The sequence below is a fragment of the Coffea arabica genome, chromosome 11c, assembly GCF_036785885.1.
Source record: "Coffea arabica cultivar ET-39 chromosome 11c, Coffea Arabica ET-39 HiFi, whole genome shotgun sequence".
In the NCBI taxonomy this organism is placed as follows: domain Eukaryota; kingdom Viridiplantae; phylum Streptophyta; class Magnoliopsida; order Gentianales; family Rubiaceae; genus Coffea; species Coffea arabica.
In genome coordinates this window covers 19,675,595-19,700,638 of record NC_092330.1, presented here as the reverse complement: position 1 = coordinate 19,700,638, position 25,044 = coordinate 19,675,595, and the positions used below count along the sequence as shown (strand labels likewise).

At 33.3% G+C, this 25,044-nt stretch overlaps 2 protein-coding genes across 2 annotated transcripts; one reads left to right on the top strand and one right to left on the bottom strand.

Moving 5' to 3' along the window:
- Positions 1 to 5,454: 5,454 nt before the first annotated feature.
- Positions 5,455 to 15,955, top strand: LOC113715333 (thioredoxin X, chloroplastic). The gene is made up of 2 exons (XM_027239510.2): positions 5,455 to 5,921; positions 15,593 to 15,955. The coding sequence occupies exons 1-2, from the start codon at positions 5,559 to 5,561 to the stop codon at positions 15,797 to 15,799; spliced, it is 570 nt and encodes a 189-aa protein (XP_027095311.1). The 5' UTR covers positions 5,455 to 5,558; the 3' UTR covers positions 15,800 to 15,955.
- Positions 15,956 to 17,506: 1,551 nt separating this feature from the next.
- Positions 17,507 to 20,870, bottom strand: LOC113717991 (sugar transport protein 10). Its single transcript, XM_027242871.2, has 4 exons — positions 20,639 to 20,870; positions 19,387 to 19,688; positions 18,631 to 19,257; positions 17,507 to 17,965 (listed from the first exon to the last, which is right to left on the bottom strand). Exons 1-4 carry the CDS (start codon positions 20,769 to 20,771, stop codon positions 17,507 to 17,509), a joined length of 1,521 nt encoding a protein of 506 aa, XP_027098672.2. The 5' UTR covers positions 20,772 to 20,870.
- Positions 20,871 to 25,044: the final 4,174 nt, after the last annotated feature.

The window sequence follows — 25,044 nt, the reverse complement described above, 5'->3', positions numbered from 1 at the left end:
CTATTTATTGAGGTAAATTTTTAACCTATAAATTTATTTCAATTTATTATGGTTAACCTTTGAATGATTGCAAAATACAAGTGTCTACTACTGAGCAACTACTAAACAAGAACATATAATGTTTGACACATTTGAGGTAATATTTCTTCTTTTAATTCTACTTATTTATCTTTAAAATATTTGTTATAGATACTTATATTCTGATGCATTGAATTTTAGAGATGCTATTATAGAAAATCAATTATATTTGAGAATCTACTTGTCCTTTGAAATATTTAAAGAAAAAGATTCGATCACCTGAAAATGGTCGTTCTTTAACAAAAAGATTTGGCCACCAGAAGATGGTCATTATTTCAAAATTTGGTATGATAAATTTACTTATGGCTGTAAGTACACGATTCTGCTATATTTAGAATTATTTCTTAGTTGAAAATGATATTCTCTACATATTTCTCAAATATGCTCTTGTAGTAGCAATATTGAGAGAAAATTTGAGCCGTATTTTGTACTTATTGCATACTAGTTCTAGTCCATTCTCAGAAGTGAATGCGACTAAATTTCAATTTTTAGTTATGGTTGCTGCCATGACTATGATTTTGGTAAATATATATTTTACCATGACAAAAGAAAAAAAGTTACCACTTGAAGTGGGATAATAATGATAAGGACAAGAAAATAAAGGTTCTAAAGATAAATGCCCCGAAGTACATTTGACGAATCAAAATTATAATATCATCTTCACATGGCCAATTTCTTTAAACACCCTGAAGATGTATGATGATTAATTTAATTAGCTTTTCTTCCTGAAGAAGAAATGTATGTTAAACATTTGGGATCAAAAGATTATGGTGATAATATTTGTCCCATAAGAATTATGGTGATAATGATATGTGTCTCATTAATAAGTGCTACTATATACACTATTTTTCAATAAAAGAAACAAACACAATTAGTGGTAGTGCTTAAGTGATTGAAAACTCCAGAAGAGCCACTACTATATTTCTCCCTGTAGGAGAAAAGTTTATCGTGAATAAAGTACTACATTTTATCATGTCTCGAAAAATTTATTGAATTTGAATATCCGTTGAAATGGATATCAAATTGAGACACTAAATGAGACAATAATTGAGATCATGTTTAGAAATCAAGTAAGATAAATGTTAATTATACTATAATAATCATTCGAGAGAGAAATGATTATCGATATAGTTGTCTTCATTCTCATTTGATTTATAATCATCATCTGCAGTAAACCAGAAGTTTACTGATCCCAATGAATACATGATTTGACGAAAGTGAAAATATTTGAGAGCCGACAAGTATTTATACATACCACCTTTATATTATATATGGCTCCAAAAGAAATTTAGAATTTATGTCGGGTATGAATCACTTTTTACGATTAAATATCGTAAAATATTTGGTGGGTGATCTATTAAATGATTTATTTATTCTGATGAGTTACGATTCCTCTACATTAGGGGGAGGAAGAAATCAACCGAAAGGAAATCACCTGAAAAATTGGATTTCCTCAATCCTCATACAAAATAACGTGAACTGGAAGTTCAAGAAATTATTCATTTGCAGAAAACTGCAAACCAGTTGTCAGATATATTATCGACTCCAGAAGAGTTATTAAATCAATTATTCCTGCAAGAAATACCTTGATTAAAATTGATATCCCTGAAGGATATGCACAAGTGCTACAAATAAATTTAAGACCGGCCTACCTAAATAAGGTGTAAATTGATTTCAAATATCTCCGGAGATTAAATGTCATGACAAAATTCAACCTCTTGAAGAGATCGCTCCTGAAGAGCCAACTCCTGAAGAGAACGAAATCATAGAAAATTTAATTGGAACCTAATGAAATGTAGCACTTGATATTATAGAAATTGATGAGAATCATGAATCTAGATCGGTTGATGAATGTCGGTATAGAAATGATTGGTTAAAGTGGAAAGATGCGATCCAATCTGAATTAGACTCACTGATTAAAAGAAAAGTTTTTGGACTTGTAGTCCAAACACCTAAAGGTGTAAAACTAATAGCTTAAAGATTTTCACAAAGGCCTGAATTTGATTATGATGAAACGTATTCACCTGTAGTGGATGCTATCACATTTAGATATCTTATGAGTTTTGCAGTACATGAAAAATTAGATATGCGTCTAATGGACGTCGTTACTGCATATTTATATGGAAATCTTGAAAATGATATTTATATGAGAATCCCCGAAGGATTCAACATGCCTGAAGCATGCAAATCAAATTCTAAAGATATTTATTCTATTAAATTACAAAGGTCTTTGTATGATCTCAAACAATCTGGACGTATGTGGTATAACCACCTCAATGAATGTCTAACTAACGAAGGTTATACCAATGGTCAAATATGTCCATGTGTTTTTATCAAGAAAAATGGAACAAATTTTGTGATAATTGCTGTATATGTTGATGATCTAAATTTGATTGGAACTCCTGAAAAAATTCAAAATAATGTTGAATATTTGAAGAAGGATTTTGAGATCAAGAATTTTGGAAAAACAAAATTCTACCTTGATTTACAAATTGAGCATTTGAAAAGCGAATTTTTTATCCACCAAACTGCATATACCCGGAAGGTATTAAAGCGATTTTATATGAATAAGACACATATATTAAATATTCCAATGATCGTCAGATCATTAGATCCTAATAAGGATCCTTTTAGATCGCGAAAGGAAGATGAAGAGTTACTTGGTCCTAAAGTACCATATCTTAGTGCGATTGGCGAAGAATATTGGAATACAACGATTAAAAGATCTCAAATAATGTTTGCATCAGGGGGAGAAATTAATATACAAGAATAGTGTACTCTTTTTCCTTCACTAGGGTTTTTGTTCCGATAGGTTTTTCCTTGGTAAGGTTTTAACGAGACATATTCTTTGTGTAATGGACATCCAATGGGGAGTGTTATGAAACAATTAAAAGTATGGATGTCCCTTTGTATTCCCAAGAGGATTAATTCTTGATTTATGGCTACATTATGTATAGAAGTTACAATCCATAAATCTATTCATGTAGTGGAAGAACCGTTTCATAAGTTCTTCATATTCTTGTAGTAGTGGGTGTTTAATAGAATTAATGTACCTTTAATCTTGTAGTACCTATATATAGAGGTACATTGACACCCTTTGGGAAAGACTTTTTTATTTTATTGGAATACAAGAAAATCACTCTCTATTTCTCTACTTATTTCTCTAATATCTCCATTTAGTTTATTAGTTTTACAATAGCTACTGTTTTCTACATTATCATGATTGGAGTACTGTTCTCGAAAACGTGGCTAATTTCATGTAAATTAAATGAAAGAGTTGAACTCCAGCTTATACCATCCCGTTGAGCAAATTCCGGCTTCAGATCCTCTGTCCCAAAATAGTTTCTGTCCTCTCTGTCCCTTTGTTGTACAGTTGTCATGTGTTTCTAGTCTTTTGTTAATCCAAACTCAAATAAACCGATAATAATCGGTTTATAAGTTTTGTTAACCCAAATTCAAACAAACCAACCATCTTTAAAAGTTTTGAATTGTGAATAGGCAAGGATTTGATATTACAAACCAACATGATAGACCATGGTTATTCAAGTATTAGCAGGGTTTTTAGGTGTACTTAGTAAGAGTGGTTGAAATTTTATTACTATTCTCTTATTTTTATCCAGCAGATGATTTTGGAATTTGATTTTCAAAAAATCAAAATCACATTCTATCATATTTCAAACTATTGTTAGACAGATATTACATTTTAATTATATTGGTACAATTTTTTAATCTTGTTTATTCACCATTTTATTTTCATTTTTTTTCAATAATGTCAATACCGTGCGTAGCACGGGTATTCGTACTAGATATTGGAATTATGAATTGGAATTTGGTTCTCTGAATTTGGATTAACAAAACTTATAAACCGATTATTATTGGTTCATTTGAGTTTGGGTTAACAAAAGACTAGAGACACGTGGCAGCTGTACAACAAAGAGATAGAGGGGACAGAGACTATTTTGGGGACAGAGGATCTGAAGCCGCAAATCCCACGAACAACTTATTCCTTTATCAACTCTACTTGGGATAGATAATGAAGGGGATAATTTTAGAAACCTTCCCTGAGTGAAATTCACTTAGTTCTCTTAAAAATTTTAAACTATCACTTGCCTTCCCCTTTTTATATTTTGTAACATTCTCAACCCAATTCAAATTATATGATTAAAGTACTCATTTTAGGAAGGAGAGAATAATTTCTTTCCAACAACGCGCTTTTGTTCTCTTACATTTTTTTTTTTTTTTAGATTGTAAGTATAATAGTCAAATGCTAAAAATAAGGACAAAAACCATGATATGTACTTTTTTTCAAAGGGACAAAATACAGTAACTACAATCATAAGCAATATGATTTTTTAAAGTACAAAAATAATAAAATTATATTTAACATGTTTTCAGCTTACAAAAGAATTTTTTTCCTTTAGGGTTTGTCTATTTGGGAAACTATAAGGTCATATAATTAGAAATAAATCCAATATTATTGTTATTATTTTTTTTGGTAAAAGCATAGATTTCTGCTGCAAAAGTGTTGCAATATGGGGGTTTATCTATGATTTTAAAACTTTAATATTGGGCCTACCTTCATTTATCCATATACTTATTATTGTGTGCCTTTAGATTACTAGACGAGAAAAATCTTTCTTTTTACATAAAATGCATTGAAAAAATTTAATAAATTTAATAAATTATTTAGAATCTTTAATTTTTGTTTATCTTGATTGATGGTATGAAAATTTAGAAAAGGAAAAAACGTTTAAAATATACATTTAAAACTTATTTGAGATGTTTAGGAGGTGAAAAAAAGTTATTTTCTTCTTCTTTACAATATTTCAAATAGTTTTTACATGTATTGTTAATTTTTATAATTTGTCAACTTTAAATTTTGTCTCCAAATTATTGATAAGATTAGTTAAAGGATTTCTCAACCCCAACCTTATAATTTTTCATTAGACAATACATTCCACAAGTTTTTAAATGTCAAAGAATTTTAAATTTAAAGGGTAACTTTGGAAGGAAATAACTTCTCTTTCCTTAAGATAGTATTTTAATTATATAATTTGAATTGGGTTAAAAATGTTACAATAATTTAAAAATAGGGGAGGCAACTGATTATGTTTAAAATTTTAAGGGTGCTAAGTGAAACTGTCAGAAACTTCAAGGGAAGTTTCTGAAATTATCCACTCTGACTGAAACTGCTGCTTAAAATTTCTGCTCATGCCACCGTACAATCTCTGAGTCCACGTAAGCCCATAACAGCCACGCATTCATATCTGTACCTCCACGCTTAGCACACACCCGTTCACCTCTTAACATGGCCCTTTCCAATCAATTAGATCCACGTCATGGAAAACTTTCAAGTAAATACTATCCTTAATTGTAAAACCGCCAACACCATGTCATATTCTCTTCAACTAAAATACGCCCCCACGTATCCTCGAGCTCTCTCCAAAATCAGAAGAAGCTGATTCACATTTTTTTCAGCCATGGAAGCTGCGTCGTTTTGCTCCAGTTATAGACTCCCCTACACTTTCCCTCTCCCTCCAATCCGTACAGTTGGAAACTTGTGGAAACTACGTCGTTTTGCTTCGTATTCTTCCTCTTCTTCTATCAGTGCTAACGGTCATCTTTCAGCTTCAGTCCGCGGCAGCAGAAGCTGCAGCAAGACGACGTCGTCATCCTCACTCTCATCTTCAATGAGGATAATTTGCGGTAAGGTACAGGAGATTAAAGAGAGTGAGTTCTCCGACGTCGTTTTGAAGTCCAGTACTCCTGTCCTTGTCGAATTCGTTGCCACGTGGTGCGGCCCCTGCCGTTTGATCGCTCCCGCCGTCGAATCTCTTGCTCAGGTACACCCATAATTCAATCTTTATACTTAATTACTGATTAATTAATGACCATTGGTTGGAAATCCTCCTTTTTCTTAATTTTTTTAAAAAATTTTTTCCCTTTCTAATTTTTGCATTATATTTTAGAATCAACGAGAAATGTTAATAGGCTTGATAAACCTTAGGGTGGAGTGTATGCTTTGATAATTATTCCTACAGTGCATTGTTTAGCCGATGATTATTGATGGGTTATAGTGGAAGGTAATTAGCAGTACTAATTTTGTTGATTTCCCTAATTATGCTGCTTAATTTGTATGTGAAAATCACAAATTTTTCTTTGTTAGCTGTAATGGTGTATGGTTTTGGATATGATTTTAACAATCATTTCATTTCCACTGGACATTGAGTTTGGGATAGGTTAAAATTCGCCATTATATAGGAAAGCCGTCGTATGTCAAAATCTTAAGTTATTTTTCATGTTATTACAGCATTACTTTTTCGACAGCTTAAATACCATTTTGAGAAGTTGGTTTGCAAGACCAGCTTAAGCGAATGTAAAGCGAGACGTTTGAAAGCCGATTATAGTTTGGAATTGGTAGGTTTAAGTTTTGGATATTTTGTTTATGTTGGGTGAAGAACAGCTTTGGCTGAATATTGGGTGCATTTTAGCCCTAGATCCCCGTTCTAAGGCAGAACGTGTAACGGAAGTAATTAGCAGTACTAATTTTGTTGATTTCCCTAATTATGCTGTTTAATTTGTATGTGAAAATCACATATTTTTCTTTATTAGCTGTAATGGTTTATGGTTTTGGATATGATTTTAACAATCATTTCATTTCCACTGGGCATTGAGTTTGGGATAGGTTAAAGTTCGCCATTATATAGGAAAGCTGTCGTTTGTCAAAATCTTAAGTTATTTTTCATGGTATTACAGCATGACTTTTTCGACAGCTAAAATACCATTTTGAGAAGTTGGTTTGCAAGACCAGCTTAAGCGAATGTAAAGCGAGACGTTTGAAAGCCAATTATAGTTTGGATTTGGTAGGTTTAAGTTTTGGATATTTTGTTTATGGTGGGTGAAGAACAGCTTTGGCTGAATATGGGGTGCTTTTTAGCCCTAGATCCCCGTTCTAAGGCAGAATGTGTAACGGAAGATGTGGCTGAGGACATATGTAGGCCTACCTTGTGCTAAGAATTTTGAAAGATTTACCGAAAAGTCCTCACGGCCTCCTTCCCAGCTGCTCTCCCAGCCACCAAAAAGTTTTAATTAAATTATAGTTCCCAGGTCTTAGTCTTCAACTTTTTAATGTAACATCCAGTCTGAATTCTTTAATTTTAGATGTTACTTTGTCTCCGATCAAAATCCGTCTTTAAATCTTCATTACTGTTCTCAGAGAAGAAAATCTGTAGTCAGTTCAATAGCAAATTTGTATCAGTTACTCCAAATTTTCGTTTGGCTTCATGTACCTCTGAAATTTGTTTCCCTGCAAAACCTAGATGACAACCTGCAAAACTGATGGGGCTATTAGATATTAGAGTTAAGCTTCATTAAATTTCAGATGGAAACCTGCAACAAGATATTTCAGTTTATGGATCAAATAATTTTCATTACTACTTTCTTTTCAGAAGGTTGAACAGAAAGGAAGAGCATATGAATGCCTTATCATACAGTCATCTTTTCAGTTATAGGGCTGCAAACGAATCGAGCCATCGAGCTCGAGTTGAGGTCGAGCTGGTCGAGTCAAAATCGAGCTCGAGCTCGAGCTCAAAACATTAAGCTCATTAGGCTCGCGAGCTCGAATATATATATATATATATATATAAATATATATTTTTATTTTTATTTTAATAGTAAAATTACATAAATATCCTTAATATTTTATTATTTATTAAGAAAAAATATTATTTTATTTTTTTTTTAAAATCAAATAATTATTTTTATTTTTTTCGAGCTCGAACTCGAGCCTAAAAATTGCCAGCTCATCGAGCTCGAGTTCGAGTTCGATGAAATTAAGTCAAAGCTCGACTCGATAAGATCAAAGCTCGACTCGGCTCGGCTCGACTCGGTTGTTTCTATATATATATTCGAGTTCGAGCTCAAAACATTAAGCTCGTTAGGCTCGCGAGCTCGAATATATATATATATATATAAATATATATTTTTATTTTTATTTTAATAGTAAAATTACATAAATATCCTTAATATTTTATTATTTATTAAGAAAAAATATTATTTTATTTATTTTTTTTAAAAATAAAATAATTATTTTTATTTTTTTCGAGCTCGAACCCGAGCTTAAAAATTGCCAGCTCGTCGAGCTCGAGCTCGAGTTCGATGAAATTAAGTCAAAGCTCGACTCGATAAGACCAAAGCTCGACTCGGCTCGGTTCGTTTGCAGCCCTACTCAGTTACTTTGTTTCTATTTGATGATTCATCTTCTAACTGGACAAAAAAAATTGCCAGATTCAAACACTGAAAGCTCTTTTTAAATGTGAATGCTAAGTTTTTTTTCTTTAGTTTCTTCTTTATGTCCTCTAGTGGTATCAAATCTAAGAAACCCCAGATACATTCTTGGATAAGGATCAAGGTAAGAAACAAAAATATCAGTGTGATTTTCTCTTTTTTAAGAATGATATATTGTCCATGTAAAAAATCTTTGCTTAAGGACAAAGACATAACAAGAGATTTTTGAACTTTGCCGACACCCACCTCCCCAACCCAGGGGGGCCTGAGCAAGTTTTAAATTAAATGCGCTCCCCCTGCTTCGTAGTCTTTAACTGTTTACTTGTATGCTACTTTGTCACCTATCAATGTCTGTTCTCTATTCTTCATCACTGAGCTGGGAAAAGAAAATTTATAGTCAGATCAATTTTGGAACTTTGTACCGGTTACTTTATATTTTCATTTATTTTCGTGTACCTGAAATTTTTGCTCTTGAACTAGCAGGGCTATTAATTCTTTTGACTTTTTCTTCTAAAAAATTCAATGGAAACCTGCAACAAAGATATTTTAGTACATTGTTTATGTAAGTTTCTTCCTATTTCCATTTTGAAATAGGAAAGAAGAAAGCAGAGTGCCTGTCTCTTATAATTTGGTCATATTGTGAATTATTTTGTTTCTTTTTGAAAAGCCATTTTCTAATTGGCCAAAAGAAATTGGCAATTTCAAACACTGAATTGTTATTTTAGTGTCAAAGCTATTTGTAGCTATCTATTACGTCTTCTGATGGTAAGCAAACTAAGTGCAGAGATACTTTTCTGTATAAGGATCAAACTTAGAAGCAAAATAATACGTATAATTTCATTTATCTAAGAACAATGTACTCTTACACAATGTCGTCTTTTACACTGGTCTGCCTCTGTCTTGGTTTTACTTAAAAAACAGTTGCAAGGTTCCTTAGTTAATACTTTTTTCTACAGATATTGAGCAGAATGATAAAGGCCTTTGCTTATCCTTTTTAAAGTTTTCTTTTCCTACAGATGTTGATTCGTCACTCTCTCTGTGTCTTTTGTCAGGACACAGTCTTTTCCAATTTGTTCTAGCTGTTTTCTATCAACCATTCCCAGCAATACCTGCATGCATTGAGCTATATTTGGAAGTATTAGTATGCACTAACAGCAACAATACAATGCATCAGGACTAAGGGCTTCTGAATTCAGCAACCATTAGGTTGTTGGTGAATTAAAGTTTGTTTACTGAAAAAATAGGGACTTACCTTAGAAGGCTCTTAGTTCTTTCAAGAGATGTGGTACCCAAATCTGAAGCACTGTGGCTTCATATTTAAGACCTGCTTGATTATTTCCTTCATTCATTTTGATGTTGCGACACTCAATTGTGAGATTTTTCCATTTCCTTTCTAGTACATTTCTGTTTTCATAGTTTGGGGTGTTCATTTCTTCTGCAAAATGTTTAATTAGACAATAGCTTTGCATCTTATTAGGAAGATATAACCAAAATGCTTCTAAAGTTTTTGATAGATATTACTGGTTCACAACTTTGGAGAGCCAACTGGTAATCCTTCCAGTTCTTTAGAACATAATTGTGGAAGAAACCTTCTGAGTTTGACAATAAGTTATCTTTCCATACTCATCTGTTATTCAAGGTAGTCCGTTACACAACATACTATTACTATGTATCTTGCTGTAAATTCCACCTGCCCACCATAACAGAATTTGATTATGATGTCTCACTGCCACCAGGGAAGTTTTCAATAGCTGTGATGAAATTCCCATCAGTGGATTCTTCAGATTCTTCAATTATCTTGAAAATCCTCCTACATCTTGATAGTCGCTAAAAAAAAAAAAAAGTTCTTGATAGACAAATTCAATAGAATCTTTCAGTTGGTTTAACAAGTTATGTGATGCAGGTTGACATGTTTGATGCGGTATAGGTAGAACTTTCATTTCTATTGCAGAAGGGTGCTATCAGTGAACCATTTAATTTCAGATTTGACACTTTCGTGTCAGAAAGAAAATTAAGTTCATTTTTCAATCTTCAGTAGGTTAACCGGTGAAATCCAGTCCTTCATAGATTATGATTTTAAATGGCTTAAAATTTAATGTGCTTGTTTGACTTTGACCTTGGTGTTCTAGGGTCTACAAAAAGGCACCTTGATACTGAGATTTCTGTTGCTTACTTTTCATATCTTCGGCAATAATCATGAATAATTTAAGGAAAAAAATAACGAAAGGTTCTTAGTTCTTGAGAAATTAGACATGTTGCAGTATATGTTTGTCTTTGAAAAGAAGAAATACTTGTTGATTTAAATGTCTTTACTGTCCATTTCCTCAAATGGAAATGGGAAATGTTTAGAGAACATAATCTCCGACTGTTCAGAACACATAACTTCTGGTTCAACTGAAAGTGTAAATAGGAGAAGATAAATATTGGTATGGGGTTGGTGATGGTGAAATCTTAAGAAAAATCCTCTGCTTACTAAATGACTGTGTCTTTGTTACTTGGAAGAATTAAGGAAAAGAAAACATAAGGAAAAACTGAACTCAATGGGAAGCCTTTTCAGAACAACACTTTACGCTTGTGCTTTCATTTAGCTGTTTTTGCAAATAATAACTTTTTGAGGCATTCAAGTTTTCTTATGTTTAAAAAGATCTGTACTATTGTAATGTTATATCCCTCTGCCCAAGGTGCCAACTCTAGAAAACATTTTCCTTTTGGTTTTGTGTTTAACGATCGTACATGTTTATTTTTTAGTATATCATTGACAAATTGTTATTCTTTACTGTTAAAACTGTCCTTTCTTTTGAAAGGATTAAATAAAATTTCCTGGGGGTTGCATAATGTTACTTACAAGACATAACGGAAGACATAGCCAAAACATATGTACGCTGACCCTGTGCTAAGAATTTTGAAGATTTTTCTGAAACTCCTCATGGTCCCCTTCCTCAACCACTCCTGATTCCTCCTGCCCCTGGCCCGAACAAGTATTAATTAAAATTTTTCCCCATGTCTTAGTGCTCAGCTGTTTATTTTAATATCCAGTCTGAGTTCTTCAACTTGTATATTACTTTGTCTCCCAAATACCTATTCTTTAGTCTTTATCACAGTGGTTGGAAAAGAAAATCCATCATCAGTTCAATTGTGCAAATTGTATTAGTTACTCTAAATGTCCATTTTGTTTCATATACCTGAATTTATTTCCCTTCAAATAGCAGGGCTATTATATATTAGAGTTTGCTTCATAAAAATTTTGGGTGGAAACCTGCAAGAAGATGTTTAAATCCGTAGTCCAAATAGTTTTCCTTCCTAACACCCTTTAAGAGTAGGGAGCAGAAAGGAAGAGAATGTATGAGTGTTATAATTTGGCCATGTTCTCAGTTACTTCTGTTTCTTTCTGAAGATTCATTTTCTGAGTGGACAAATGAAACTGCCAATTTCAAACTGTGAAATCTCTTTTTAATGTCACCTAAGTTTAATCTTCTTTTAGTTTCTTCTTGATATCTTGTAACAGTAACTTTCTTGATCTAAAGATGATAGACTAGTACTATATTTGCCCTTTACACTATTTTCCTATCTTAAAAGTCTTGGCAAGTTGAGTTGCAAGGTTTCCCTAGCTAATACGTTTTTTGTAGATATATAAGCAGGATGATAAAGCTTTTGCTTCTTGTTCTCTAGAGTGTTCTTTTCTTAAGATGTCGATTCCTCGCTTTCTTATTTTATCTTTCATGGTGACAATAAGGTATTTTAATTTATTCTTGCTATTATTAACCAGTCCTATCGAGCACCAGCAATGCTCACATACACTAAGCCGTATTTGGGAAGTGTCAGTAAGCAGTGACAGCAACAATATTATGTTTGATGACTAAGGGCTTCTGAATTCAACAATCATCTGGTTTTTGGTGAACTAATCTTTGTTTATCAACAAAAAGCTGGACTTACATTACAAGAATCCAACTGAGAGCGAGTGTCATTAGTTCTTCAAGAAATACAGTACCCAAGTCTAAAGCACTGTGGCTTCATTTTTATAACTTGCTTGATTCTTTCCTTCATTGATTTTGAGGCTGTAATGCTCGGTATACACTTGCATCTTTGAGAGTTTTTTCTTTCCTTTCTTGTATGTTTTTGGTTTTCATAGTCCACAGTTTTCTTTCTTCTAAAGAGTTTTAACCAGATAATAGCATTGCATGATAAAATCAAAATAAACAAGAATCATCTAAAAATCTTGATGGACAAGTTGAATAGGTTCTTCTAGTTGGCTCAACAATTATATGCTGTAGATTAATATGCTTGATGTTAGGAAGAACTTTGATTTCTTTTGTAGGAGGGTGCAATATGTGAACAATTTATTTCCAGATTTGACACTACCATTTTTCAGTAGGTTAACGGGTGACATTCAATTCTTCGAATTCAGAGGTGAAAATTTTTAACAAAATTTAGGGTAAATTACTAATAACCCCCTGTGGTTTCATCTATTGCCACATAATCCCCTAAGTTTCAAATTATTCACTTCACCCCCCATGGTTTTGTGTAAACTGAAAATTTAACAGAAAATAGTTTATGTAATGTTATTAGTTGAAATACGGGTAGTTTCCTTACTTAAATGCTAAATCAAAGCACAACTTAGCCACCTTGTACAAAATCATTAGGGGATTATGTGGATAAATGCAAAAACCATAGGGGGTAAAGTGAATATTTATGCTAACCATATGGGGTGTTAAGTCGTTATTATGATTTCATTAGATGCACTTTTACAGCACGTGTGGTCTAATCTCCATAATTGATTATGCATTCTGTCCATTTTCCACTTTACAAAAAATCACAAGGGGGTTATTATGCATTCCGTCCATTTTCCACTTTACAAAAAATCACAAGGGGGTTATGCTGCTATTTTGAAACCTTTTTTTGTTGGGGGAGGGGGTCATCTGGCATTATGCAAGACCATAGGGGGGTTTTATGTAATTTACCCTAAAATTTAACTTTGTTGGACATCTCAGTTCTAGGTTCCACCAAAAAGCACATGGATGCAGTGATTTCTATTGCTTTGTCAGTTATTTTCCAATTCTTTGTGCAATTAGTCATGAATACTGTTCACAATTTAAAGTGCTTAGTCCTTTAGCTGTAAGGCATATCAACATATGCCGAATACATTCCTCTTTGAAAGGAACAAACCTTTTGGTTTCAATGTGTTTCTCTGATTATTTTTCAAAATGGAAATAGGAAATGTTCAGAGAATGTACTGCCCAGATATTCCAAAATGTGTAATATCTGTTTAAATTGGGAAGTTTGAATATGGTAAATTAAATTGGTGTGGTGTTGGTAATGTTTTGGTCTCAAAGAAATACTCTGGTTACCTAATGACTGGAGTTTCTGTTTGTTTGTTGGAGAATTAAGGAAAATTACACTCCAGTAGAGTCTCGTCCGGATAACACTTTGTGCTTGTGCTTTTATATAGGTCAGAAATCCTATTTAAGTCTTGTGTGGTTTTGAAGTTTTCTTAAGCTTGTAAAGGTCTATATAATTGTTACTTTATATACATCTGCCCAAGGCGACAACTTGTCTAAATGTTGTCATTTTTGTTTTTATGTTGAACTATCATCTATTTCTTTCTAAATATTTCCTTGAAAAGTGATTACTCTTTTCAGTTAAACTTCCTTTCTTTTAAAAAGGCGAAATAAAATTGCCCAGGAGTTGCATAATTCTTGTTCCCAAGTGATTGAGAAGTGTTTGATTTTTTATTAAATTAATATCTGGTACATAATAAGATTGTGTCTACATGTGATAAACCTGAGGTGAAGGTGTAATAAATTAAATTATCCAGGAATATCTTTTAAGTTATGGAAAAAATGGCTTTGATCTGTAAACAAGTCCCTACTTTTAAGTGGAAACTCAATAACGAGATGTGCAAAGAGATGCATGTTTCCCTGTCAAATGCGATAATTACTAGTTGTTGTGTTTATTGTTTTTTGAGGTTCCTATAATAAGTTGGCCAATCAATGTGAAAAAGACAGACACTAGATGACTTTCTGTTATTGAATTGTATGGTTAGAAGACACATCTTGGTTTCCTCAAGCATGTTAAAATGTCATAATCTTTTAAGTGTGTAGTGAATCCTGGATATTTGGAAGTATTTTGTAGATATGTATTATTGTGTTCTTTTTCCTGGTCAACAATTCACATTGCTTCTGGTACTTGTTTACATTTTGGATAGAACTCACCTCATTTTCGAGTTTTGTCTTGAAAACAAATACTATACTGGATAAGGGTCGTGCAAAGCTTCTTAGGATGAGTTTGATAAAATTGAAATCTAAAAATTAAAATTTGAAATTTGAAAATTGAAAATTGAATTTATTTAAGTTACTAAATTGTTAAGTACTAAATCTGATATATTTGAGTGTATATCATATTAAGTGATAAGTGAATAGCTCATCATTTATTTTTGGGAGCAAGTTTTGCCTCAAAAATTTAGTGCCACTTAATTAGTTCAAATACTCTATTTTTTATTATGAAATGCACCTGAACATGTTAAAATCATCCATTAATTTTAAGTGCTGAATTACGTTGTCAAACAAGGGCCTTGGTTGTTAGATGAATTGCCCCAGAATTGTTGTTTCATATTGTGTTTAGATAAGTACCTTCTTACGATGCTTATATCAAAATATTGAATCTGTTCCATACAGCATAATGAATTAAGTTTCTACTATCATTGTAAGATTGGTAAACTAAATTGTGATTGTCATCAGAAAGTAAAACTTTTGAGCTGATAATTTTGTTTGAAATATGACTTGCATATTTAGTTTGGTGCTGCTTTATGGAACTTCATGACTGAGATATTGATTGATGGAGCCAATCTGGTAATTCCATGTGGTATGACAGACGTCTAATTTTACCGGGCACTAATAATATGATTGACATGTGACTACCTGTTTGCGATATTGGCATATAGTTCATGAACAAAAGGACTAAATGTATCGTGAGGGATATTTTTAGTTAGATGAATAGCATTTCGGGGACTTATAAATGCATAACCCAGATGCCTTGTTTTTTCTTTTATTTTCCTTAAATTTTTCATTTATTCTTTCTGGTTGTTGTTTTCTTGGAAAGTTTTAGTACTGAAGTTTAAGGTTGAATTATTATAGAGATGAAAAAGGTAATATAAGAAGCAAAGATGCTTAATGTTTATACAATATTTTTGAATTTTCATATCTATCTCATGGTTGCTTTTGGGTTTTCTTAGGAGTATGATGAAAAACTAAAGGTTGTGAAAATTGACCATGATTCAAATCCTCGACTTATTGAAGAATACAAGGTGTATGGGTTACCAACATTGATTCTCTTCACAAATGGGAAGGAAGTCCCAGAGAGCAGGAGGGAAGGTGCAATAACAAAAGTAAAGCTCAAGGAGTATGTCGACGGCCTTCTGGAGACAGTATCTGTCTCATGATCTTCAGCTGATTGTTCTTTAATTTATGACATGGCAAGAAATATTTGTAAGTAGGGCTATTTTTGTAGCAAACTATATGGGATCTAACCAAAGGTGAATTAATTGTATATCCATGTATGTAAAATCATCCTGTTGCCTTGGCTTGATGCTGTCAAATCTTATGCATCGTGCTGTGTGTGAATGAGCTCAAATTATATAGCGGCTCAAATTATATAGCGGTTGGTAAACAGTAACTTCTGTTGGTTCAAAAGGCTACTCAGATTGATATAGTGCCAGTGACTTTCTGCAATAAGAATCACTCATTTTTTGAATGATTTTTAGGTGTCATAGTCGTTTGTATACGCATCAGGCATGTCCCAAATTAATTTATCCAGATACGGGGGAACCCTGGCCCGGTAACTCGGTATTGATTGCACATTTTATTTTCTCTTATTTTCCTTTGCTCAACTTTTTATACTCTTGTGATTGTTTTGAGTTTACTTTCGTGTTTTAGAATGATGTTTGGCATTTTCCTCCATTCTTTGTTGGCTTATGGTGAACGACCAGTTCCATTTTTCTGCTACAGACTTTGATTTGGTTTCTTGAATTTTCGTTCTTATTTATTTATTTTGTTATGCTTTTACAAGTCTTAAGCTCTTTGCCGTCTCTAGGTATCCATAGACTATAACGGGCTCATACTGGATCTAGTTTTCCAATTTTCATTACAAACTATAGGCATTGAACAAGGTTGTGCAATGTGTTTATTTCTTTTAGTCTTTCTTATGGGTTAATACTAGATGTAATTTCTGTAGAAGAAAATTAAATCAAGTCCATGCTTTTAATATTTGGTGATAAGGTGTAAGTTTCATTGGTTGTTTTTCAATCAATGGTCACATGGGATTTTCAGACTCTTTGATCCATAGTCAAGTTGGAGTACGTTTGTTGTTTTTGGTCTTTTTTGTTGACGAGTCTCTTGAAGGGCAATTTCAGTTTGCTCCATCCTCTTTCATTCTTGTGTAAGGTAAGCGGTTGCCAGGGCTCGTCTTTTCTTCCCTTGAGAAATAGAGCAGAAGATTTTCTTTGCCTTTGTTATCAAATTTCCTTTAGGTTTTTCTTTATTTTTTGATCAGGTCCATCGAGTTTTCAGAATGTTTCACTTTTAAATTTTAGCTTCAACATTGATGTTTAGTGATGCCAGATAATCATAGAAGTAAATATTTGTCGTAGGAGTTTTGACGTATTGATTGACACATACAATATATTGTATGTTTACGTAGTATTAGAAATGTATTCCATTGGCAATTTGGTTTGCTCTGCATTACAAATTTTATTCCAATCCATACAGAGAAGAGGGATGGGAGATTATTTAAACAAATTATTTGAGATAACACTATGTGATATATTTGAGATAAAAAAAAGTGGTTGAAAATTGTATTTATGATGTAAACTAAATAATATTTGGAAATATTTTTTCGCAAATCAGGCTAACCAAATAGAGAAAAAAAATCCAGATATGGTGATATAAATCATTGTTTATAATTTCTTAATCATGCTATGGTGATATAAATCCAGATATTTGGATTTTTTCGAAAAAGAAAAAAAAAAAAAGAGAAAATTCATATGAATCCGTTTCTCAATAAACTTTTTCTCGTATATCAAACTAGTTTTCGTTGGAAAACTTCAACTGCATAACTCTGCGTTCATGCAGTTGATACATGAATTCCCCCCTCAAAATTCGATTGATTTTGGCTGATGGCCAAGGCCAACAGCATCATCTGGGATATACTTTCCCCAGAACCAGTGAGCCTTCCAGACTCTATTCATTTCTTCAATTGGCACATTCTTGGTCTCAGGCAAGAAGAAATAGACGAACAAAGTCATCAGGATCACAAATCCGCCGAAGAAGAAGAAGAGGCCAAATTTCAAGTGGCAAAGCATAGTTAGGAAGAGCTGTCCGATTATGAATGTGAAGAACATGTTTACAGAAACATTGATGGATTGCCCGGCTGATCGGATTTCGAGGGGAAAGATTTCACTAGGCACCAACCACCCCAAAGGTCCCCAAGACCATGCAAATGCAGCAACGTACACACAGATCAAGAACAGTGCAATATCGCCTTGAGTTTTGGAGAAGGTTCCCTCCCCAGATACTCCGAAAACTTTGGCAATCAGAATTCCAACGCCCAACTACAAGAACAAGATCAGGTGTCAGGAGTCAGGATCTTAGTTTCAATGCATGAAAACACTTGAAAGAGTGATAGTTAAACTCGTGCTATGGGCTCATTTACCTGTAGATCATGTTTCAGAATCAAGCCAAGTAAGGATACAGCTCTTGATTTTGAGTAATCAGTTTTTTTTTTTTTTTTAATGTTATTGTGTGCGCTTTTGTATTTAGATTTTAGAGTTTTCTAAAGTACTTTTAGCTGATTCTGATTTTCTTAATAATTGCACTTCACAATCGCAATCAGCTTTTGCAAAATTTATAGCAAAAGGTGATATGGCTTAAATCCTCAGGATTGGGGTAGGTCCAGTTGAGTTTTGGTCAATTGTGTTGATCGATGCATTGTTCATGGGATTCAGTGCACATCTCGAGTTCAGCCTGAGATAAAGCCTAGCTTAGACCTATTCCGTTCCTAGTGTGCAGGACCATGGTTTACACATATATACGAGTGTGTACCAAATCATGCAAACGATACACCAACTGAACATAACCGGACAAAATCCAACTAAACCTGTCCCATTCCCATTTCTAACAATATGTGTCCAATAGCTCGTATAAAGGGTATATATATAGTCGTGAATATGTATGAATGTCAAGAATAACTAATCCAAATTGGGAGATAATGCCTTACCTGGGAAAGGATCATTTGGATTCCACCTTCCAAGAACAATGCCCTTCTCCCAAACCTATCAACACTGATGATTGACACCACAGTGGCGAAGACATTGACCAGACCAGAGACCACAGCACTAACGAGGGAAGCTTCATCACCAAAGCCAAGAGTCTTAAAAAGAACAGGGGCATAAAACATGATCACATTGATGCCAGTGAGTTGCTGGAAAAATGGAATGAGGGAAACAATGACCAGATGAGGCCTATGTTTCCTGTCCAAGATATCCTTCCATGGTTGCTGGACTTGGTTTGAAGCTTCACTTGCCGCCACAAGATCGTTGTATTCCTCATCCACATTCTCGGTTCCACGGATTTTCTTCAACATTTGCCTTGCTTCATCTTTCTTGCCTCTCTCAATCAGGGAATTGGGAGTGTCTGGTAAGAAGAGGGATCCGACGGTCATGATAATAGCAGGGACCACTGCCCCACCCAGAGAAAATCTCCATCCATTGTGCTGCATCTTTGATGTTGCGTAGTTCACCATATTGGCTCCGAAAATTCCTATTGTTACAGCCATTTGGAAACCAATGTTGAGTGCACCCCTGATCTTCGCGGGCGCCATTTCTGATAGGTAAACTGGAACTGCCTGCAATATGAATGATTTATAACTACAGTCCATTTTTTTACCTTTTTTTTGTGAAATGTGAAGGAATCTAGGAACTCATGAGAGTGATCAGTAGAGAAAGAAAACCTGGTTAGCATATCCAACGCCTACACCGAGCAAGAGACGACCAATGATGAGCATTGCAACATTCATGGCAGCTCCATTGATGATTGCACCTATAAGAAATACTAGACCTCCAATTACCATGGAGGCCTTTCTTCCCAATGCTTTTGTTGTTGCAGAAGCAAAGAAGGAGGCAACCAGGGCTGCTAAGTAAAGGGAAGAGGTGAAAAGTGTCAGAACTGCACTGTCAAATTTGCAATAGTTGCTAGTATTTCCACTAAGGTTCTTTTCCTTTTTATACACCTCCGGAAAGAACTTTTGCAAGAACTCATCCATTGACGTAACCCCTCCTGCAAATTTCAAAAAAAAAAAAAAGAAGAAAAGAAATAAGGAAAGAAAGAAATATTAGAATAGTCCCGCATGTGATTGTGTTTGAAATTCGAATAGACAAAATAAAAGTGTTACAATTATATTTTTGTGAAACTCACACGTACAAATAGACAAAATAATCCCACAAAATAGAAGTGCTACAGTAAGAATAATTCCCTATATGATTGTGGTTGAAATATGAATAGACAAAATAAAAGTGTTACTGTTATATTTTTAGAATAATCCCACATATAATTGTGCTTGATGTATGAATAGATAAAATGAAAGTGTTAATGTAAGAATAATCCCACATATGATTGGGCTTGAAATACGAATAGATAAAATAAAAATGTTATTGTTAGAATAATTTCACATATGAATGTGCTTACGACACAGTTATGCTTTTCTTGAGAAAAACTATCCATATTCCTTCCATACGGACCTTAATTTTGGTATCTACAGAAGTAAAGAAACACAATCATTTGGACACCTTTTGAATTAAAAGAAAGGAAGGAAAAGGAAAGGAAAGGATACTAATAAAAAAGAAAGGACGGGAGAGTAGGGGAAAGGAGACTAATAGAAAAGAAAGGACAGGAGAGTATGGAAAAGTGATTTCATCCATTTTGATTGGATTAAATATGAAGGGAAAAGAAAAAAAAATACTGAAATTTTATTTGAATTAAGAAGGAAAAGAAAACAGAGAACATATCAGGTGTTAATTTATTAGAAAATTTAGGGAAAATTAATCTTTTAAAAAATTTAAATTATTTAAATTAATTCAGTTTCATTTTTCTCTGTTTTCGCTCATTTTTGAGTACAAACCATCACTCAACAAAATAATTAAATCCTTTCCCAACAAAAATCAAATTGCTCCGATTCTACTCCTTTCCTTTCCCTTCCATTCCCTCAATCCAAATGGTGCCTTGCCTACCTGAGATACCAATGTCATAACCAAAAAGGAGACCACCACTGGCAGCAACCAAACATGTCATAATTACAAAGCCTGTCACCTTGCCCTCAAAGTTTCCTGCACCACCTTGAGAGACAAAACCACCTCCTGCCATCTTCTGTTTACTTCTGATATACAAAAATATACAGTCTAAGATACAGATATTTTTGTTTTTCTAGGGGGGGATAGTCTCTGGTCTTGCTACATGGGGGGAATCGTGAGGCAAATTTTGCCGCGTACTTTGATCGCTTATGCTGAGCAACCAGGCTAAGGATTGTTTATATACTTGCCAGCCTCAAAATGAAGTGATGGATCTCACTGTTTGGTATTTTTAGGGCGAAAAGCACAATGTACAACCGCATTTCTCGCTGTTTGTGCAAAAACTTAGCCATGCATTTCTGTTGGCTTACCATTTGATACGGAAAAGAAAGACATGCTAATAAAATTAATTCTCATCAGTTTAATGGCAAATTTGATCTCCTTCATTTTAGCAGTGCCTGACATGGCAACCAGTAAATGTATAGGAAAAGTGAACCATTATATATCCCATAGTAACGAGTGAATATACCTAGTTATAATACGATTTTATCTTATCTTTTATTCTATTCTTTTATATATAAACACACATCTGTATGAAAAAATTAATTTGGCGTCACTTCATTATTTATTGCATTGGGTTGATTTCATTTTGATCCTCCATTATGGTCCAAAAATTCCCCTTACTTTTTAGAAGTCTCAACTCGATCCTAAAGGTGCCAAAATATCTTGATTTGGCCATTTAAATTGGAAAGTCTCATTCTTCCAATGTAGCACAAAATCTCACTTTGACCCTTAAACTAAAGAAATCTCAAATTGGTCATCCGAATTGAGAAAATTATTCAAACTTGGTCCTCCATTCTCATAATGGTTCAACTGTGTGACGATTAAAAAACAAAAACAAAAACAAACAACTAGACAAGGAGTGTTTGGATTAGGTATTTTTGTGATTATTTTAGAAAACCCTATTGTAGATTTTTTTGTTTTAACATAAACAAATAGGTAATTTTGGAGTGTTTTAAAATTTTTGGGGCATGTTATTAAAAATGGCCACCCTCATTCCCTATTTTTTTTAGCATTCCAACCAACTGCCCTTTCTCTGCCCCTTTGCCTTCCTACTCTTCCTTTTTCACTTTCTCCTCTCTTCTCCCACAGTTTCCCTCTAAAAATCTTGGGTTGCACAATCCTTAATTTCGATGAATGAAAAACTAAAATGATGATTTGAACTCATATTTTTGGTGAGTTGTCACTACTAGAGGTGCTCAAGCAATTGGCAAAAGAAAAGATGCAAAACAAGAAGAAACAAAGTTCGTCATTAAATATTAGACGCACCTTCGAACATGCAATAGGAGGATCGGACATCCGAAACATCTCAAGATAGTTTGTCACAAAGTATTGGACAAAGTTTCGGACACTGAGTTAAAGGATCGGATGTCCGAAGGATGAGGGATAAATTAACCATGATGATCGAATGACGATTCGGATGCACACTTGGACCATCATACGTTTCCTATAGATTAAGAGCTAAAACTTAGAACTCTTTGTTTCTATCGAATGTATCTATCAGATGTGGGATTGGCCGATCGATACTCCTAAAAAGACCACTCAGCAGACCTTTGAATGCAGGGTCCGACACATCGGTTGTCCAATAGGCCTAACGGTTAGTTTCTTCAACATTAAATGTAAGACCATTGGAAGCTCATTTAACATCATTTTTCTATACATATAAAAGGAGTAAAGTCTAAATAAAAGATAGATTTTTTTCACACACTGAATACAAGCTCTTATAGTGATTTTTGGCTAGAAAAATACACTTCTTCTCTTTTGTACTCTTTGTGTGGTGGTAAAAAGAAAATAATATTAGGTTGGTTAGGTAGCAACCAATTGTAGCATAGTAAGAGTTAATTTGAGAGAAATTGTAAAATTCTTTAACTCAATTAAAGAATGTATAAGGTATGTAAAGAGTAAACCTTCTTATATACAAGGTGATTTGTAACATCATCAGTTGAAGAAGCTATTGAGTGGATTCAACTTCAAATTTGGAATAAACTTAGAAGTTTATTAGTTTGCAATTCTTTCTTTCACCTTTGGTGTTCTTTATTATTACTTGTTGTGTGATTAAATTGCTTTATCTTTCCTACATTTATTGCCTTTTCACTTGCTCAATTATGTGATCACCTAAGTATTTTTGGATAGTTAATTTTGGGCTACAATTTGTTATAGTTTGAGGAGTTTATAATCAACCTAATTCATTCACCTCTTAGGTTATTTTGGGCCTAACAATTGGTATCAGAAATTGGTCTTCCAGAGATTAAACTCAACTGACTTAGGAGTAAAGATAGCAACTAGTAATGCGTTGCTTTTTAAAAGGACAATCCATCATTAGGCCTCCTATGTTCAACGGTGTTAATTGTGTTAGTTAAAAAGAACCTATGAAATTATTTTTGCAATCTATTGACATTGAATTATAATATATTGTGAATGAGAGTCCTCATAAAGCTAATATTTTTGATATGGATTTAGGAAAGTTTAGACGTAAAACTAGGAATGAATTGAGTGCTTAAGATACACAAATCTCATGTTAAATGCCAAACCTACGAATGTCTTATAAAGTGCTTTAAATGCTAATGAAACAATTAAGGTAAAATGTTGTAAATCAGCTAAAAATATGGAATAAATCAAAAGAAATTCATGAAAATAGTAATGATGTTAGAAAACAAAAGAAATCCTTGCTTATCACTAAATATTGATTTTTCAAAATGGAACCATATGAAAATATAGATAAGATGTATTGTAGATTTAATGATATTATTAAGGATCTTGAAATGCTTGGTAAAGAATATTCCTTGGGTGAAAAAATAGAAAAATTTTAATGCTTTATCTAAGGATTGGGAAACCAAAGCTACGGCCATAAAAGAGCTAAAGATTTGAATATCTCGTAAATTCTCTAATATCTTATGAGTTAAATCTTAAGTCTACAGTACAAAAAGATGAAGATATAAGAGCCAAGAGAAGCATTGCTCTCAAAATTTCTCAAAAAGAAGATGATATACTCTCCATTGATGGCGAAAATTTAGCGATAGAAGAAAATAGTTTAGCTCTTCTCATTAAAGAGTTTCAAGAAGATCTTTGCCAATAAGAGGAGATTTAAAAGAGGTGGACCAAAGAACAATAACAAAACCAATTTTTCAATCCTCCCAAAGGCAAATAAGAGCAAGAGATGATGAAAAAATAACATGAAAAATGCTATAAATGTTGTCAACTGAGACACTGTGTGAATGAGTATCCAAGAAAGAAGAAGAAAGAAGAAGAAAGAAGTTAGAGGAGAAAGAAGATAAAATTTTATCAACTTCCAAATTTTATGGAATGATTACAAATCAAATGGTGAAATTGAAGAAGAAATAAAAATGGTTCAAATGGTTTTCATGGCTATTGGAGACAATGATGTATTCTCTAGTTATTCCTCTCATGATAAAATGATAATGACATTGATGAAGATGATGATGTTGAAGCATTTGTGATCAAATTACATGATAGTTTAAAAGAATTTTATACTAAGAACAAGGAGTTGAAAATTAAAAATAAATGTTTTGTTATGTAAAAGCTCCAAAGTTTTTCAAGAAAACAAAAGGTTGAGAAAAGAAAATGATGATTTGAAAAAAAATGGAGTTAATTTTGCATGCAAAGATGATGATTTGAAAAGAAAATTAAATGAGAAGATAAAGTTTTATGAAAACATCAAAGAATAACAAAGTTAGTTGAGACAAAGGTTGGATAATCTTAGTGTTTTTCTTCAAAAAGAAAAACAAAGTGTTTTACAAAAAGAAGAGGCTTAAGTACACCTTTGGTAACAACAAATTCACTTTATACAAAAGAATAAGTAACATTTTTATTAAACCTTCTTTTGTGGAAAACTTTAATATCATATTGTAAATCTGGGTCCTTAGCTTTTGATGTTTACAAAACAAATGAATGTTACTAATTCTCTCTTCGAAGATCTTTTCAGCAATCGAGCAAATTAGGTTCAAAGATTAAGCGCATTTAGAAAAGACAAAGATTGCTGAAGCTGTCAGACGCTCGTAAAGACTGGATCGGACGTTCGACAATCATTAAGCAACTTCGGACACATGAAGAACTCCATCACCAGACGTCCGAAAGAATTAAAACATTTCCTCTAAACTCACTGACCTCGATTGGACGCAAAATATTAAAGCATCGGACGTCCGATAAACTGCAAAACACTTCGGACGCAGAGCATTGGAGATACCGGACGTCCAAAAGAATTGAAAAAGATTTCTCAAATTTTACCATCTGCTTTCAGACGCAAACCTTGAAGGTACCGGACATTTGAA

Excerpts from the sequence above, each read along its gene's own strand:
- LOC113717991 (XM_027242871.2), bottom strand. The coding sequence starts at position 20,771 with ATGGCAGGAGGTGGTTTTGTCTCTCAAGGTGGTGCAGGAAACTTTGAG. Across the intron at positions 19,689-20,638 it reads TTATGACATTGGTATCTCAG|GAGGGGTTACGTCAATGGAT; the intron begins GTAGGCAAGGCA and ends TGAAATTTGCAG. Across the intron at positions 19,258-19,386 it reads TTGGTCGTCTCTTGCTCGGT|GCAGTTCCAGTTTACCTATC; the intron begins GTAGGCGTTGGA and ends TTCATATTGCAG.
- LOC113715333 (XM_027239510.2), top strand. The coding sequence starts at position 5,559 with ATGGAAGCTGCGTCGTTTTGCTCCAGTTATAGACTCCCCTACACTTTC. Across the intron at positions 5,922-15,592 it reads CCGTCGAATCTCTTGCTCAG|GAGTATGATGAAAAACTAAA; the intron begins GTACACCCATAA and ends GGGTTTTCTTAG.